The following is an 18,187-nucleotide window of genomic DNA, read 5'->3' on the forward strand; positions in this document are numbered from 1 at the left end:
GTGTGACCATTCAGTGTACATGGCCTGGTTATGTGAGCAGCCGTACGGGCCCTCCTCCGTGTGGGAACGCATGTGTGCCTGTATTGAGAGCTGACCGTTCAGTGAACCGTGCCGCGGACATGGAGCAGCCGTACAGCCGTTCCCGTGTGGGTCCGCAAAGACGAAACAACACTTCAAAAGCCGAAACATTATCAACACGCGTTTATTCGGCCATGACAATATTTGAACTTTTAAGTCGCGCATAAACAAAACACTGCAGCACATAAAAAAGTAGGTATTGGTTCATATACATATGTCCTGATGAAAACTCAGTACATTCCTCTATCTAGCCATGCTACTTTCATTTCACTCTTTGGCGGCACGTAATCTGCCGAAGGCGGCAAGACCAGAAACATAGCAGTGACGCCTGTAGATACAGAAAGCACATATCTAAGAGTAGCTGCGTTTACATATAATGAACAGAGACCTGTAAGGTTTACCCGAGTCCTTCCATGCAAAGAAATTGGATCTACCTTAAAACTGAGCTCTTGGGAGCGATTGCCGTGGTTCAATGTTTTGCGTTGAAATCGGCCGAACATGACGCCACTCTGACGTCATTTCCGGCCGACCTATGGTAACTACGAAGGTCATATTTTGACACAAGGTGTCAAATTGATGCAGCCGAAGGTACTGAAAGTTTGGCGTCGATACGTCAAGCAATTTGGAAGTTTTTGCAGAAAAACGGGAGGGGGCTATGTATAGCCCCCAAGTGGGACGCGAGTTAAGGTGGCTAGTTTAAAACACAACCACTGAATCACACTGGATAAGAACAAACAAACCAGATATGACACTGGTAGCCACGAAGCTCACAAACGAGAGTCACAGCTATAACACCAATAACTAACGTACAACGGCGGCCGGCCATGCACTTGTCAACACGTTGCAGCATTGCATTTCGCTAATCAAAGCATTTACCACATCAAGCCTGTTAAATTCTCAAAACTGTGTACCACTTAAAACTGACTTTTGTGAGTCAAACTGCCGAACTGTTAGACAGAAGTGGCATCAGTGCGGTTGCACTTCGCATGGGTACGCATGTGTTTGGTGAGATGTGCCCGTTGAGTGAAACGGGCCTGGCAGTGTGAGCAGTCGTACGGGCGCTCCCCCGTGTGAGTCCGCATGTGTAAGGTGAGACTTGTCCCTTGAGTGAACCGTGCCTTGCAGATGGAGCAGCCGTACGGCCGCTCCCCAGTGTGGGTCCGCATGTGTGCCTTGAGGTGTCCCCGTTCAGCGAACCGTACCGTGCAGATGGAGCAGTCGTATGACCGCTTCCTTGTATGGGTACTAGTGATGTCAATTACAGAAAATCAGGATACCGATACCAAACCAAATGGTAAATACCAACCAAGACCATAGGAAAATACCGAAACCAAACCAACTTGTACTTGGGAATAGCAGGAAAATGCCGACTTTTTACCAGATTCACAGCGTCTTATACATTAGCGAAGATTTATAATACCAACAAAACACCAAAAACATTAGGTTTGAAATACCAAATACCAAGTTGTTATCGGTATACCAGAAAGTCTATCCGATTGACATATCTAATGGGTCCGCAGGTGTCTGCTGAGGTAGGCCCGTTGAGAGAACCGGGCCTGGCAGTGTGAGCAGTCGTACGGCCGCTCCCCAGTGTGGGTCCGCATGTGTCTGGTAAGGTGTGACCGGTATGTGAACAGTGCCTTGCAGATAGAGCAGCCGTACGGCCGCTCCCCAGTGTGGGTACGCATGTGTGTGATGAGGTGTGACCGAACAGCGAACCGTGCCGTGCAGATGGAGCAGCCGTACGGCCGCTCCCCAGTGTGGGTCCGCATGTGGTTGTTGAGGTGTGACCGAACAGCGAACCGTGCCGTGCAGATGGAGCAGCCGTACGGCCGCTCCCCAGTGTGGGCCCGCATGTGGTTGTTGAGATTTCCCCGTTCAGCGAACCGGGCCTGACACCGGGAGCAACTGTACGGCCGCTCCCCCGTGTGGGACCGCATGTGTTTGTTGAGGCTTGACCGTTGAGAGAACCGTGCCGGGCAGATGGAGCAGCCGAAAGGCCTCTCCCCAGTGTGGATCCGCACGTGTTCAGTGAGGTGCGCCCGTTGACCGAACCGGGCCTGGCAGTGTGAGCAGCCGTACGGCCGCTCCCCCGTGTGGGAACGCACGTGTTTGATGAGATTTCCCCGTTCAGCGAACCGGGCCTCGCAGTGTGAGCAGCCGTACGGCCGCTCCCCCGTGTGGGTCCGCATGTGTGTAGTGAGGTGTGCCCGTTGAGCGAACCGGGCCTGGCAGTGTGAGCAGCCGTACGGCCGCTCCCCCGTGTGGGTACGCATGTGTTTGATGAGATTTCCCCGTTCAGTGAACCGGGCCCTGCAGATAGAGCAGCGGTACGGCCGTTCCCCAGCGTGAGTCCTTTGGTGGTGTTTCATGTTTGTGGACCTGTCGGTCGAGTATTGACACTGCTCGCACTTGAATCTCCCGTTCTTCCCGATGCGACTGTGACTTTTCTTCACGTGTTCGTCCAGATGTTGTTGTCCCAGACATCGGAAGCCGCAGTGGGGACACTGGACCGAGCCACTGATACCTGAAGAATACACAAGAAGAAGAAAGGCCATTAAAAACGTTCCATGCCAAACAGACACTGGAACATCTCGACGACCAGAAGTGACCCACGCAGCTGGTCGCGTTTCCAGATCACCTTGGTGAGCGCCGTGGGCGGTGAACGGCTATGTTGACGGGACAAGCCATCAGCGCCCATGAGTTGATCCGTTCATCGTTCGAAATACAGCCTTCAGAAAGAGAACGTTGAGCTCTTAGGGAATACAAAGCTCCCTTGACATTTACCAACTCGCACTATGATAGGACTTAGAGCCAACTTATCTATGAAAAAGGCCTGTTTGCCAACGCCAAGGAATATATTTTTTAAAACGTTAGCCACCAAGAGCCGATAAAACGCAATCAGTTATTTATCTGAGCAATGTCTGTTTGGTTGGAGTAGATGCCTACACTTCTCGTAGTTTACACCACGAACTAGGTCAAAGGGGCCCTCCCACCTTCAAAAAGTTAATGAATGGCATGAAGGTGATATCGCTCGGTTCAGAAAGAGCAAAAACGAATATTTACCAACGTTCACCGAAAAAAATATTCACCGGTTTTCAAGATATTAGACTTTTACATTTGTTTACTTTTTGGGATCTCCGCTGTTCCTAGCGACTTTATTTGAAAGTGCGTCACTTATTGCGGGCAAAGCAGTATATACCACCGCGTGCTACCAAACGTTTTAGTAAAAGATTTAAAATCGTTTGATTTTCGCTGACGTCACACATTCAGAGGGGGCATTCTAACCCATTTGCCCCTTTGAATCCAAAGTGCTGCAACTTTGAAATAAGATATTTTCTATTTCAGGCATTTATCGATGTTGTGAATGCTTGAACCAGTAGGTAAGTGCAGGCCAGGGACCCCATTTTGGCTATCTCAACTCAAAACTAATGTTAAGGTGGGATGGTCACTTGAAATACCTACATACATACATGATGGAAAGGGTAGTAGCGATCATTTTCTTTATTACCTAATACGCGTTCATTCGGCCATGGCAATATTTGAACTTGAAAATGTACATAAACAAAACACTGCGGCACAGTAGTGGGTAGGTATTGATCCATACACATATGTCCAGAGAAAACTTAGTAGGTACATTTTTCTATCTAGCAATACTACTTTTATTTCACCCATCAGCGGCACGTAATCCCCATTCCGCCAGAGGCGATAAGACCAGAAACATCCAGTCACGCCTATAAACAAACAGCACATATCTAAGAACGGCTTCGTTTATACAGGATGAATAGAGACCTGTAACATCTGGACGACATGCCGACATACGTTTGACCCGCTACTTGTCCACAAAAGTGCGCAGATAATACGAAATACGGCGAATACGAGAGGGAGCCGAAGCCAAAAAAGAAGTATTATCTCAAAATTACCGGATATTCCTCACACAAAATATAGTATAAACAAACAGCAGCGATAGTCCTTACCTCCTATGTTATCCCGCGCCCCACTGGGGTCTGCGTATAAAACGCCCTACGGGGGGGGGGGGGGGCTCTCCATAGCCCCCAGCCTAACTCCGAAACTACTTGGCCGATCGTCAAAATTCAAACGGCGTCTGATAGCCCCGGAAAAACTGTCGAAGGAAACCTAATTTTATTGACCTCGAGGTCACCGATGACGGCACAGGTCAGGTCAAAGTAAAAAATTATTAGCATTTTTGCTTCTTCACATTTTGGGCTCTGGCCGCCGTCTTACCAGTCAGATCAGGCTCATTTTTTGTTTACACACTCGTGAACAGATGCTCTAGATATCCTGGGGGTACCAAACTTGTACTTTGATTTTCAGGTCAGGGTCAGGTCATCACAGATCACGGAAATATTATATCATGCGTCGGTCACGTGACACATGTTTTATGGTCCATTAAGGCCATGGATCTCGAATTTGATGCCGTCTGTGTTATTCGAGGTCATTTTGAGCCGAATTTAGCTTAGGTCAGGTCACTTTCAGGTCAAAAAAGGTCATATTTTGAAGCTAAAATTTTTCAACAAAAAAGGTGTCTATTGGATGTAGTTTGAGCTCAGGAACACGATGGTGCTATTTATATTGGTGTACGATGTCAAATACGTACTGAAAAATTGATTTAAAAAATTAATATTTGTGAATTTTTGCAATACCTAATGCGGAAAACTTAGCCATTTTTGAAGATATTTAGCTAAAACTTGCTAGACTTAGTCAAAAACATGCGTTCTATCACATCTATTCCATTTTTTTTTCTCGAAAAATCGAAAACTTTTTGAAAAATATGAAATATAAATTTTGAATTTTATTAAATAAAATTAACGAAATATTTGAAATTTTGAAAATCCGAGATAGCAGTTTGAAAGCGCAGTCTATTCTGAGTCCTTTCATGCAAAGAAATTGGATCTAGCTAAAAAACTGAGCTCTTGGGAGCGATTGCCGTGGTTCAATGTTTTGTGTCGAAATCGGCCGAACATGACGTCACTCTGACGTCATTTCCGGCCGACCTATGGTAACTACGAAGTTCATATTTTGACACAAGGTGTTAAATTGATGCAGCCGAAGGTACTGAAAGTTTAGCGTCGATACGTCAAGCAATTTGGAAGTTATTGCAGAAAAACGGGAGGGGGGCTATGTATAGCCCCCCCCCCGTGGGGCGTGAGTTAAGGTGGCTAGTTTAAAACACAACCACTGAATCACACTGGATAAGAACAAACAAACCAGATATGACACTGGTAGCCACGAAGCTCACAAACGAGAATCACATCTATAACACCAGTAACTAACGTACAACGGCGGCCGGCCACGCACTTGTCAACACTTTTCAGCATTGAATTTCGCTAATCAAAGCATTTACCGTGGCGTTAAAAACTGAGCTCTTGGGAGCGATTGCCGTGGTTCAATGTTTTGTGTCGAAATCGGCCGAACATGACATCACTCTGACGTCATTTCCGGCCGACCTATGGTAACTACGAAGTTCATATTTTGACACAAGGTGTTAAATTGATGCAGCCGAAGGTACTGAAAGTTTAGCGTCGATACGTCAAGCAATTTGGAAGTTATTGCAGAAAAACGGGAGGGGGGCTATGTATAGCGCCCCCCCCCCGTGGGGAGTGAGTTAAGGTGGCTAGTTTAAAACACAAGCACTGAATCACACTGGATAAGAACAAACAAACCAGATATGACACTGGTAGCCACGAAGCTCACAAACGAGAATCACATCTATAACACCAATAACTAACGTACAACGGCGGCCGGCCACGCACTTGTCAACACGTTTCAGCATTGAATTTCGCTAATCAAAGCATTTACCGCATCAAACCTGTGTAATTCTCAAAACTGTGTACCACTTAAAACTGACTTTTGTGAGTCAAACTGCCGAACCGTTAGACAGAAGTGGCAGCAGTGCGGTTGCACTTCGCATGGGTACGCATGTGTTTGGTGAGGTGTGCCCGTTGAGTGAATCGGGCCTGGCAGTGTGAGCAGTCGTACGGCCGCTCCCCCGTGTGAGTCCGCATGTGTTTGATGAGATTTCCCCGTTCAGCGAACCGGGCCTGACACCGGGAGCAACTGTACGGCCGCTCCCCCGTGTGGGACCGCATGTGATTGTTTAGGCTTGACCGTTGAGTGAACCGTGCAGTACAGATGGAGCAGCCGTGCGGCCGCTCCCCCGTGTGGGTCCTCATGTGTGCCTTGAGGTGTCCCCGTTCAGCGAACCGGGCCTGACACCGGGAGCAACTGTACGGCCGCTCCCCCGTGTGGGACCGCATGTGATTGTTTAGGCTTGACCATTGAGTGAACCGTGCAGTACAGATGGAGCAGCCGTACGGCCGCTCCCCCGTGTGGGACCGCATGTGTTTGTTTAGGCTAGACCGTTGAGTGAACCGGGCCTGGCAGTGTGAGCAGCCGTACGGCCGCTCCCCCGTGTGGGTCCGCATGTGTGTGATGAGGTTTGACCGCTCAGAGAACCGTGCCTTGCAGATGGAGCAGCCGTATGGCCGTTCCCCTGTGTGAATTCTGCGGTGGCGTTCCATACGGGTGGACTTGTCGGTCGAGTATTGACACCACTCGCACTTGAATCTGCCGTTCCTGCCGATGTGACCGTGACTTGTCTTCACATGTCCGTCCAGATAATGTTGTCCCAGACATCGGAAGCCGCAGTGGGGACACCGAAGTGTACCACCAATACCTGTAAAACACATTTAGAGATTGAGTGAGGTCGACAATGTTTCTAGCCAGATATGTAAAACATCAGGGTAAAATGATTGCATTCAAAATTAACAGTGAAGGACATGCATCGCTCCCTTAGTGCCAGTGAAGTAGGATTAGGGCCCAGTTGTCGCATTTGGGGGCTGGGGCTGGCCGGAGAAATTCGAGAGCCAGTAGCCACTCAGCGCGGTGGTCGATGCCTGACATGCGGTCACGACGAAGGGAGAGGTCGAGGAGCGGTGATGGAGATTGCGACGGCAATAGACAAGTAATGGACAAGATCGGTTGGCTGACACAGATGAAAATCGAACGTCCATGGGTGGTGCAAGACCCACGGTTTTTATGCAACTCGAAAAGACATGAACTAATACGGATGGATAATAACTTGCGCCCTTATACGATCGCACTTATTATCTCAGCTGCACAGGTTGTAACGAAATTATCCGGACATCTTTCTTCCCGCTGGAATCGAAAAGCGAAACAATCTGATGGCTTTCCTTGTAAATGACGATTGAGCCACACCTCATAAGACAGTTTCGAGTGCGCTGGAGCCTTTCAACCACTGGGTTCTCCAGCACACTGGGTTTGATGTCGACCGACGCCGTCTTGACCTGTCAGTGTTCTAAAATTGGATTTTGGTTGGGTGTGACGATGATGACCAAAAAATCTAGGATGAGAAAAAAAACAAGTGAAAACCTATATCACTTTCGCAATAAAGGCGTAACGCTACGCTGGCTGATAATAAAAGAACATACCATTCCTGACCACCAAAACTAACCGAAAAAGACGATGCAAATAGGTAAGGATGATATACGGCAGAATTATAACTTTAGCATCTGATCGCCAAGTGTTTCGAAATCCGTCCCATTTTATCCCAACCTTTGTTTTTGATTGAGACTAATTAAGTTAAGAATCACCCTTGTCTCTTATACAGCTAAGAATGAATACCTACTTCAACCAGTGAGATTTCATTTTCCTCACAAGTCAAAATGCATTGTCACAATTGAATGACTGTCCAGTGGCCATCCTTCTCCTAGCCTTAAATCAATGCCTTCCTTTCCGTTTCAGATGCAAACAGCATATATTACCGTCAGCATCTGCTAAGTTTCTACTCATGCTTACTGGCACGGATCCAGGACGGTCCTTCTGCCTGTATATTTCTCCTAAAGATCATCCGCGGACCTCCATCCTCGCGACGCCAGTCGCCATCATGCGAGCGAACTAGGTCTTTAAGAAGCAGAAGATGCAATGATTCTGTTGAAATCTGTTGTCATATCTTAAGGAGGGTGAGGGAGGGGCGGGTGAGGGAGCTCTCTCTATATGCAGGCTTTGGTACTAGTGCCATGTGTAGAAGTTTTCTCTCTTTTTTAAGCAAAGGAAGTGGGAAGGAACCTGTCGTTGCCGTTGCAAAGGGTATCATTCTGTCGTCCTGTATTATTGATTTAGTGCAGTTGACTCAGACTGTGTATTTGTATGTAAGTGTGTAATGCGTGAGGCGTGGTCATCACTGTGACACTGTCAGACATAAAATCTTAGGTAATCATGATACCCTGATGGGCAGTTTGTTGACGTAACTGATCGCTATGAAACCAGAAACCGTATAACTCATGTGTTCTGGCCTCTGGGACGTTTTGCGCCTACAATATGGCAGCACCGCTTCCAAGATTACTGTATATTTGAGATAATATGCGGCAATATAAGTATGTAGTTTTCGTTCGCATCTGATCTGGTAATATTCGTACAGTGTACGCAGTATAGCTTTGAGCTTTCCATTTTCAACAGATATGACAATGGCCGGATGATACTGGAAATGGTGCCTTTGCTCTGGGCACACGGAACGGGACGCAGTATTGATTATGCAATTGCAGTCGCACTATGCAGCATGACATACGCCGGAAATCTCCCGGCCCGAACGCCGGAACGGCCAGCGATAGTCGGTACTCATTACGCATAGTGAAAATGGAAACGGTGTCAGCACAACTCTTCGAAAGGAACGGTGCACTACATGAGACTAGACAAAGGGTCACTGATTAGGGCACCCCAAACGGAACGATGTGCACTGCGCAGCATAATACGCAATATCGCAATAAAAAGCGTGCAACTAACCAGTAACCAGGGCATCCATATCGGAACGGAACGGGATGCAAAAAAAATGATAAAAGGATGCCACCGACCTCATGGCCGGCCACCGAAACGGTCAACGGAGCGGTAGCTTCGTATCATGTCACGTGATAAGTGCTGAGTGAGAGAGTCAATGATCAGTGATCAGTGATCAGAGCACCCGCAACAGAACGGAGGGCATCAGTGATCACTGATCAGAGCAACTGCAACGGAACGGAGGGCATCGCTGATCAGGACACCCCAAGCGGAAGGGAAAGCGAGAGCACAACTGACCAGAACACCCGAAACGGAACGGGAGTGAACGGAACGCATTAGCGGCTCGCCGAATCGCGATTCCGGCCAAACATGGCCTCAAGAAATAGGTTACAGGTCAAAGGTCATTTGGGTCAGGAATATGAGATTTTTAGAGTAGGTGTCAAATTAATTGACTCGAGGGTCCTGAAAGTTTCGTCGCGATCGGCCGCTTTTTACGCGAGTTATTCTCGAAAAAACGAGGGGGTGGTTCGTTCGACCCCCCCCCCCTATACGGGCGAGGGATAATTTATTAAAAAGCTAGGGCCTTCTTAATCCCATCTACCAGCTTCAGAACATGTATTGGGCAGATCTGGGAATACCGTATCTTAAATTTATCCCTAGAGGTGTGTCAAGGTATCCTTTCATTCATCTTGGCTTTCCCTCGGCCGAACGCTTCGTGTTTAAAAACCTTTAGAAACTAATTGAAATGAATAATTGGCGGTAAGATTATTGCAAAGGCATGAGAAATTAACGTAAAATACATCATTACCGGTCTTATAACCTCATTTCGCGTATGAAACCTGCCAGAGTCCACAGAGTTTCATATTCATCCCTAGGGTGTGCCAAGGTGGCGTGTCAGTCATCTTGAACCCCTGCCCGACCCGACGCCTCGAGTTTTAAAGACATCTAAAAACTAATAACGTAAATAATTTGTGGTGAAATTGATATAATATGATCAGAAAAGAACGCAGAATAAATTAGTATCGGTCTCAAACATTATTTTGCCTATGAAACCAGCCAGAGCCCGCGGAGTTTTAAATTCATCTCTAGGGTGTGCCCAGGGTGGCTTTTCTCATCTTGGACCTCTACCAGGCGCGACGCCTCGAGCTTTAAAGTCCTCTAGAAGCCATTGACGGACATAATTTGTGGCGAAATTAATGCGATAGGATCAGAAATAAGCGCAGAATAAATTGGCATCGGTCTCAAAACATTATTTTACCTATGAAACCAGCCAGAGCCCGCGGAGTTTTAAATTCATCCCTAGGGTGTGCGCAGGGTGGCTTTTCTCATCTTGGACCTCTGCCAGGCCCGACGCATCGAGCTTTAAAGTCCTCTAGAAGCCATTGACGGACATAATTTGTGGTGAAATTGATACAATAGGATCAGAAATGAATGTAGAATAAGTTGGTACCTGTCTCATACCCCTATTTTGTATATGAAAGAAGTTAGAGCCCACCAAGTTTTAAATTCATCCCTAGGGTGTGCCAGGGTGTGCCCAGCTGACTGCGGGTCCAAAGATGAAAATTTTGTAGGCGTATCCTGCGCAACTCAGTCAAAAGCGAATTGCAGAGGTAGTGTTTAATTTGCGCAAGCAGCGGCTCATCCGTTTTGCGTTGGCAGCAAACCACTAATCATAGTTGTTATGAATATCCAAAAGCATTTATTCAGAACACAAGCCTGGTTTTTACAAACAGTTGAGGTGATCAAGGTCATTCAACGCATATTTGTTATTAACAGCTGGAAGTGTGCAAGGTTATTTTCTTTCGTTGTCAGTCAGGGTGAGTTGTTGGGTTTGTGCCTTGATTTCGCATTTTTTTTTTCATGGAAATTATGTATTATGTAGCAAACCTATAAGTTCTAACTGTCTATATGGCGCTGCTAGGTATATCTGGTACCTAATCTGGCTGTTAATTGTTGAGCATGAGTTGAGCATTTTTCAAAGATGAAAGAATTCCAATTTACCTGGTTTTGGGGATGAAAATATTTTACCCATTAGGTGTGATTTTCCACCCAAAATTTCCAAAAATGGAACACTGTGACCTGTGCCTACAGTTGGGCGGTGCTGGTGACGGGTGTCTCCTAATTCACCTCCTGTTGGGCAGCAGTGCATATAGGTATTCGATGGGAATGGGATCGGGGCTATTTCCAAGTCATAGCCCGTCAGCCCAGAAAGGTAAGAGGCTCCCTCAGCATCACTTTTCATTTTCTAGGGACTTTGATGTGGCGCGCCTTCCCGCATCAAGTCAGCGTGACTTGAACCAGACATCAGTGCGCTTTCAGAAACCGAGTCTGGGTGTGCCGTCCGTTTGAGCGCCTCCAACCATTCGTTGGCCGTGAGGCTGCTCCGGTAAGTGCTCGTCGTTGAAAGTGGTTTTCTGTGACACCACGTGCTATTGGAACATCGCGCGGCAGCTAAACATGCACCAGACGGATATTGGCCGGATGTTTGACGCTGTTGACGGTCGGCACGTTAGAACTGCTCTCGACGAGGAGCTCTAGAGGTCACTCGAGGTCAGGTCATCGGGTCACGCCAAGTGACCTTACTTCCTTTGAAGCCTCAATGCCTGTCATAGCTACAGAGTGATCGATCGCATTGAAACTTTCAGCTATTGATGACACCAACAATTTGTGCAAAATGTATATCTCGGAATTTTAATAACGGTCAGGTAAGGTCAGTTCAATATTGCGATCTCTCCAATATGAGTCAATGGGAGAAAATTGGAAGGTACCTGCTTTAAACGAACGTCATTTTAAACACTTTAAAACAACGAATTACAAGTAAAAATGACACAAAGGACCGGAAATTGGCACCCGCGACCAGACATGTGCATGGATCCGAGAAAATGGATCTGGGATCTGATCCCACGGATCCTGATCTCGGATCCGTCGGGATCATAGATCCAGCTCTTTAATTTATCGAGAGACCCGTAGGGATCATAGATCCGAGTCAAGTATTTTTGCTTGAGATCCAGTGGGATCATAGATCCTCATTTATTTTTGGTCAACACAGAAATCCCAAAAGATCACTCGTTGCAACTCACAAACGTTCTTATTTAGTGCTTTTATGTGATAACACGTCATAATCCATAGTTTTATGGCACTTATTGACATAGAAACACTTGGAAACCTGGTTTCGAATGTTGTTCATGGTGGGATCCACTCAGATCATAGATCCATGCTTTTGGTTTATCGTCAGATCCTGTGAGATCATAGATCCAGGATAAAATTTTCACGCCGGATTCGGTGGGATCAAAGATCCAAACCTGTAATGTGCCTCGAGATCCACTGAGATCATAGATCCATCACTCGGATCCATGCACATGTCTGCCCGCGATCCATCCTTATGTCCCCGAGGTTATCTTAGGTCAACATGTGCCGAAAATGTGCATGTAGTGGTGTGCTAAAAATAGCAGCCCTCCACGAAGCCGTTTTTTGATATACGAGTATACCTATGCCAAAAAGAAACAGGACGGGGGTCAAAACACCCCTCCGACCCAGCGAGGGCTAAATGTTCAAATATATGCTACTGAACAATATGTAAAAGTTTCTTTCGGGAACCATTGACCAAAACCAGAGGCAGACCGCCTCACCTTCAAGCGCAAGGATTAGATCGCAAATCGAAATGTCAGTTCAACAGACCAAACCCATGTAGTTTGGTAAATATACATCAAGCCTACATACCTACATAAGACCAGCTTCAACTGAACGGACCACCCGTTCCGTCGTTTCCATCCTCAGGATAGTCAAATCCTTCTCCACGCCTCAAACCCCCTGCTCCGGGCTGGACGGGCAATTATAACCCATACGGGAATGGCTCCACTGGAGCTAGCCCGTAGCCGGGTGCAGTGAGTGTCAGTGGGCTACGCGGCCTGTCCAACCGGACGGGTTCAGCCCAGGTGACTCACTGGGGTGCCTGTCCAGACCAATGCCTTCCCTAATCCCTATCATCCTTCCGGCTCTGAAATGGTCTTATAGGACAGAAAGGGCCGAACCCAACAAAACAAACAAAAATGAACGGACCGGACAAGAGCATAGTCAAGAGTGTCGGTAGAAAAGTAAATTTATCTCCAGGATCCTTTCGATTGACACCGTAGCTCTCAGAACCGCTAACGATGAACTGACCTGAAGATGACGGTCCGGCCGGAGAGGAAGTCACAGACTGCCCAGACGTCTCCGAGTGGACGGTCAGCTCCCGGGCCGAGTCGTCTCCGTAGTACACCAGCAGCTCAGAGCCTCGCGGAACGGGCTTCGACGTCCTGCATAGGTCGATGAATATATCACAATTGGTCATGACATGACCTTTATCAAGTCAATACAGCAATGGTCATCAATAACTTAGATGAATCTATGAGAAAATTTACAGGTACCATAAGGCAAACTGCACACAAAATATTACACGCAGTTTGATAGGACAGATCCGTGGATTTCAAGACAACAACACACCTGAAGTATATCTGACCCCGGTACTGGAAGGCCACTAGGTTTTGTTCTTCCTCCGAGCGGGCACAGTTGACCCTTCTGAGCCAATTGCTGCAGCTCGGGTCTTCGGCATTCACCGAGTGATGCACCCGGTCACCCTTCTTGATCTGAGGTACCAAACAAAAACATAGTTCATCAATTCAAGGAACCAAACAAAAATATCACATCAATCCTGGGACCAAAACAAAAATATCACGTATGCAATGAAAACATTGTCAATTTTCTATGTTTCTAACATTAGTTTGAAATGTGTTCTAAAAGTTTTTAATCGTCTAAATGACTCCATAGTAAGAGATGCGACATGTGACAGTGTAAAAGCAGTGGGGGCCGACGCTATATTCTTATACAATATATGAACCAGCAAAAATATGTATTTGCAAGAAGAGCAGAGGAGATTCGACAGAAATGACAAAACTGACCTGCCATCTGTACCCGGTGGTTCGCGTCTGACTCTGCTCGGTGGTCAAGATGCCCTCGTAAGGACCGAGTCTTTGGCGCGCAGGAAGGTCCTTCTCCGCCAAAACTCCTGGAATCAAATAAACGCATAACTTGAAATCACCTAAATACAAACACATGACTGTACTGATACACGGGACACCAAATTATGCAATACAAGCACCATTGCCAAATGATACAGCAGTTGCTAGACGCATCGCCATTTGTCTTGCCTCATTAACTTACCGGTGCCAGACGCTGGATTTGTCGACTGACCAGAGCTGAGAGAAGGCGGCAGGGTCTTGACGTCCCTGTCGGCATCTCCGATACCGGGTCGTGCCTGGAATAGTAATGTACCTATTAGTGATGTCAATTACGGATAATCGGAATACCGATACCAAACCAAATACCAACCAAAACCACGGGAAAATACCGAAACCAAACCAACTTGGGAAACTGAGGGAAATACCAACTTTTTACCGATTTCTTAGCCTCTTATACATTAGTGACGGCTTATGATACCAACAAAATACCAAACACATTACGGTTGAAATACCAAATACCAAGATGGTATCGGTTTGGTATCGGTATACCAAAAAGTTCGTATCCGATTGACATCTCTAGTACCTATGTAGGGCGCAATGTCGACAGAGGATGATATAATGCAGGAATTGAGCTTATCCTTATACTGTACCTATAGAAATCAGCCGGCATGTTTTCGGAACAAAGATCATAGAACTGTTGAACTGGTCGCATCCATGTCAGTATCGACAAAATTGCAGCACAGGCAATAACTGTCAAGAAAGTTTTGTATATATAAAAATCGACAACTTCCACATGCACCTATTGTCATTTTGCAATTTAGCACCAAATCGAACAGATTCAAAATTAAATGTTGAAGTATGGGGGGCACCTACTGATGTAACTAAAACAGAACAATACAAAACATGAACAGAGATAATAGGTATGGACTTATGGAGGATAGTCCCTTACCTTGGTATCGTGTATGATCTTTAGCGGTCCATGGACGGGACATTCACCGTCACAATCGCGGCAGCACACGTCACAAACTGTCAGAAAGAAGGGCGAAAAAATTATTAGCGATTTGATGAAGAGCAGACCAAGGTTTAATCGTTCAAGGTTCCGTTAGACGGAAACAATGCGTCTGTATTCGGTTTAATTTGTCTGCAATATGAGTGCTTATCGTGTACATTCATCCGTTGATGAGGACAAGGTAGCTGACTAAAATCGGGAGAATACTCACATATGTTACTATCATCGAGACCGTCCACATCACGGTAGTTTATGACGAGACGTTGACTCTTGATGAACTCTCCTTCGGCAAAGACTGCAATGAAATACAATGAATGGTTTTGTATGATTGGGTGGCATTAATCTCAGGCGCCAATTCAAAAGAACGTATGACTGTCAGACCACTACATCACTTTGTAGAGTCTAAATCAAATAAAATTAAAAAAAACTGACAAATTGTCTGCAAAAGGTACAAGAGAAAGGTCGATGATAAAATAGAGGGACGACATGCATTTTCCTGGCATCTGTCAACTTGCCTTCTGCCGAGTCTTCACTGTCCGACGGGCATCCCAGTAGCATATCCCTTTTTACACTGGAGATGAAACAAGCACTGAAAAAAGAAGCACCACAAATATATATCATTTCATCAAATGGATAGTCTAGAATGTCAAATAACTACTCAAATTTCAACAACAGCACTGAATCATGCCCTAACCTGTCCCGGTCCACCTCAGTGAACCCGATGAAGTCCTCAGACGGTGACGGTGATCGAGGTCGGTACTTTTCCTCTTTCACTAAAGAATGCAGAGCGCGGTCCGAGAAAGGATCGTCGTCCGACACCGAGGGAGACGACGGCCGCTCAACCTAAACCGGATCAACAGACGAACAATATTCAATGAAACATGAGATGTTTATCCTCCACAGATATACAAATTGGAACACATTATGCGCTGTCATTCCCTTTTATTAACCTCGCAGCTAAAAACCAATGAGAGGTGAGCACCAGGCATTTGAACACTTACCCTTGGTGAAGTGACTTCAATCTTTATCTCCTCCTTCACAACTGGCCGAAAGTCGCTCTCAGAGCCACTGTCTATGGGAGTAGAGTCCCTCAGCCTCTGAGACTTCCTCACACTCTGTGACGGACCCCATTCCCCATCGCTGTCAGCGGAGCACTTCCGAGACCACTTTGGTCCTTTTGGTGACGTTGATGCAGCCCGCATGAGCGGCAGTAGTTCAGACACTGATGGATCTGGAATGGGGTTCAACATCAGTTCACATTGAGTTGACTAGATGAAAGCACAAAACGGAGAAGTTATGTAGCAAGAAAATACAAAGTTGCAGAGTTATCACCACCAATAATTGAATAATTCTTTATGGAATTAATACCCATAAAACATCTCTCAATAATGACAATGACATGGTTTGCCAACAAGAATGCAGCAGGAAAATAATGGAGGTGCTCCTATACCTAGTCTTTAGATCCTGGCTTTATATGAAAAAACTGTTTGTAGCCTCAAATGATCTCTGATGACCTTTCTAGAGAGCAGGCTAGCAGCAAAAGACACCTTTGTTGTCACTAGTAGTCCAAATCATTGTGATTCTGAAATATTTTTACTGTTCCTCCTGACCTGGCAGGCTGACATGACCTCAACCTGGGGTCAAAAATTTCATATGTTGTCAAAAAATGATGCACTACAAGCTACTCCAAGCGGTGAGGCGCTTCGCACCAGTTTTTTATTCACACGCAAAAAACTGGACAGGGTGGTAACAAATGCCCCCCTCCCACTGGGGCAAAGGTTAAAACCACTGGGTAAATACTATTAGAATTGTCTTGTGGCGACCTACATGATGGTACTTTCCATTTCCCACTGTTGAAGCTTCTTCCTTATCCATGGATGCCTAGACAAAATCATTGCGTCAGGTTTGAGGTTAGGTAAGGTCTGGTTATGTTTCTTTTTTAATATTTTGGAGACACCTACCTTATCATCATATCTGGATTTAACGCGTTAAAGGGACCCTCCCACCTTCAAAAAAGTTAAATTAATTGGCATAAAAGTGATATCCCTTGGTTCTGAAAGATCAAAAATTAATATCTACCAAATTTCACCAAAAAATATTCACTGGTTTACAAGATATAAGGCTTTTACTTTTGTTTACTTTTTGGAATCTCTGCTGTTCCTAGCGACTATTTGAAAGTGCGGCCCTTGTTGCGCTTAAAACAGCATATACGGCAATGTGCTACCAAATGTTTTAGTAAAACATTTAAAATCGTTAGATCTCCACTGACATCACAAATTCTAAGGGGGCAGTACAGTGCAGTAGCCCCTTAGAATCCGAAAACTGCAAGTTTGAAATTCCATATATCCGAATTAAAGCATTTTTTGATGTTGTTGTGAGTGCCCAAACCGGTACTGAAGGCCATGGCCACCAATTTAGTTATCTCAACTGAAAACTAATGTTAAGGGGGGATGGTCACTTTAAAAATGGAAGAATACATATTACGTAAGTAGGCACTACTTACTTTTGAAAAGTGAGTCGATGCTATTATACCAAACTTACCATGCTGATCCATCTCAATCTCCAAATCAAGATCCCTCGTTTTCTGTGTGAGTCCGCTCAGAATGATAATTCTATAGATGGCCTTGATGAGAATAAGTTGAAGTCAAAGTTGAAGAGTTTTATACAGCCTTGAGTTGAGGTTGAATCCAAGCGCGCATCACAGCAACGCGCGCGCGCTCTCACGTGCTACTGCATCAAAACTGCGTCATGAATGTCGAAATCCAAGGCTCAGGGTCATCGAAATCATCAGATAAGCAGCAGATTGATATTCGTCAGATTGTATATTTATATACACTGTGGATATTCGCAACCATCCAGCTAAGAAATTGATATTCGGGCGTGGAACGCAGTAACTCAGAAATCTATAAACTTAATTCAGACAGGTAGGCACTTATTTGATTTCCCGTTCCTCAAGGCCGGGGAACAGGATTTTCTGCTCGACTTTTAAATCAAGGACATGACCTAGTGACTTGAAAATCATTGACAATCTTGATTCAGGGCAGGGGCGTAAGTCGTAACCACCTAAGCGGACAGTGCTGAAGGTCGGCACCATTTTTTACGGGCGCCGAAGGCACCCCTCTCTGTCTTCTGTTCAGTACCTATACCTATCTTTGCCACAGACGGTGCCCTACCCTTAGTAGCGTTTCACAAACAACTCTCTTTCTACCGAGGCGCCCTTTTTTCGCATGGAGGCGCCCTCTTTAGCTTCACAGGCGTCTCTCTATCACATGCAGGCGCCCCAATGGGC

General features: G+C 45.9%; 1 protein-coding gene across 2 annotated transcripts; it reads right to left on the reverse strand.

Annotated features, from left to right (window-relative positions):
- Positions 1-186: 186 nt before the first annotated feature.
- LOC122389345 (zinc finger protein 2-like) lies at positions 187-17,633 on the reverse strand. 2 transcript variants are annotated; one of them, XM_043381267.1, is made up of 11 exons: positions 17,440-17,633; positions 15,900-16,129; positions 15,593-15,741; positions 15,414-15,487; positions 15,110-15,193; positions 14,839-14,915; positions 14,092-14,185; positions 13,830-13,936; positions 13,375-13,517; positions 13,054-13,187; positions 187-2,605 (listed from the first exon to the last, which is right to left on the reverse strand). In XM_043381267.1, exons 1-11 carry the CDS (start codon positions 17,450-17,452, stop codon positions 1,584-1,586), a joined length of 2,127 nt encoding a protein of 708 aa, XP_043237202.1. In that variant the 5' UTR covers positions 17,453-17,633; the 3' UTR covers positions 187-1,583. The 2 variants fall into 2 exon arrangements, with proteins under 2 accessions (XP_043237202.1, XP_043237203.1); XM_043381268.1 differs by lacking the exon at positions 187-2,605 and adding an exon at positions 3,387-6,775.
- Between the last annotated feature and the right edge of the window lie 554 nt (positions 17,634-18,187).

The sequence above is a fragment of the Amphibalanus amphitrite genome, unplaced genomic scaffold (assembly GCF_019059575.1).
Source record: "Amphibalanus amphitrite isolate SeventyFive unplaced genomic scaffold, NRLGWU_Aamphi_draft 000355F_arrow, whole genome shotgun sequence".
NCBI lineage: Eukaryota > Metazoa > Arthropoda > Thecostraca > Balanomorpha > Balanidae > Amphibalanus > Amphibalanus amphitrite.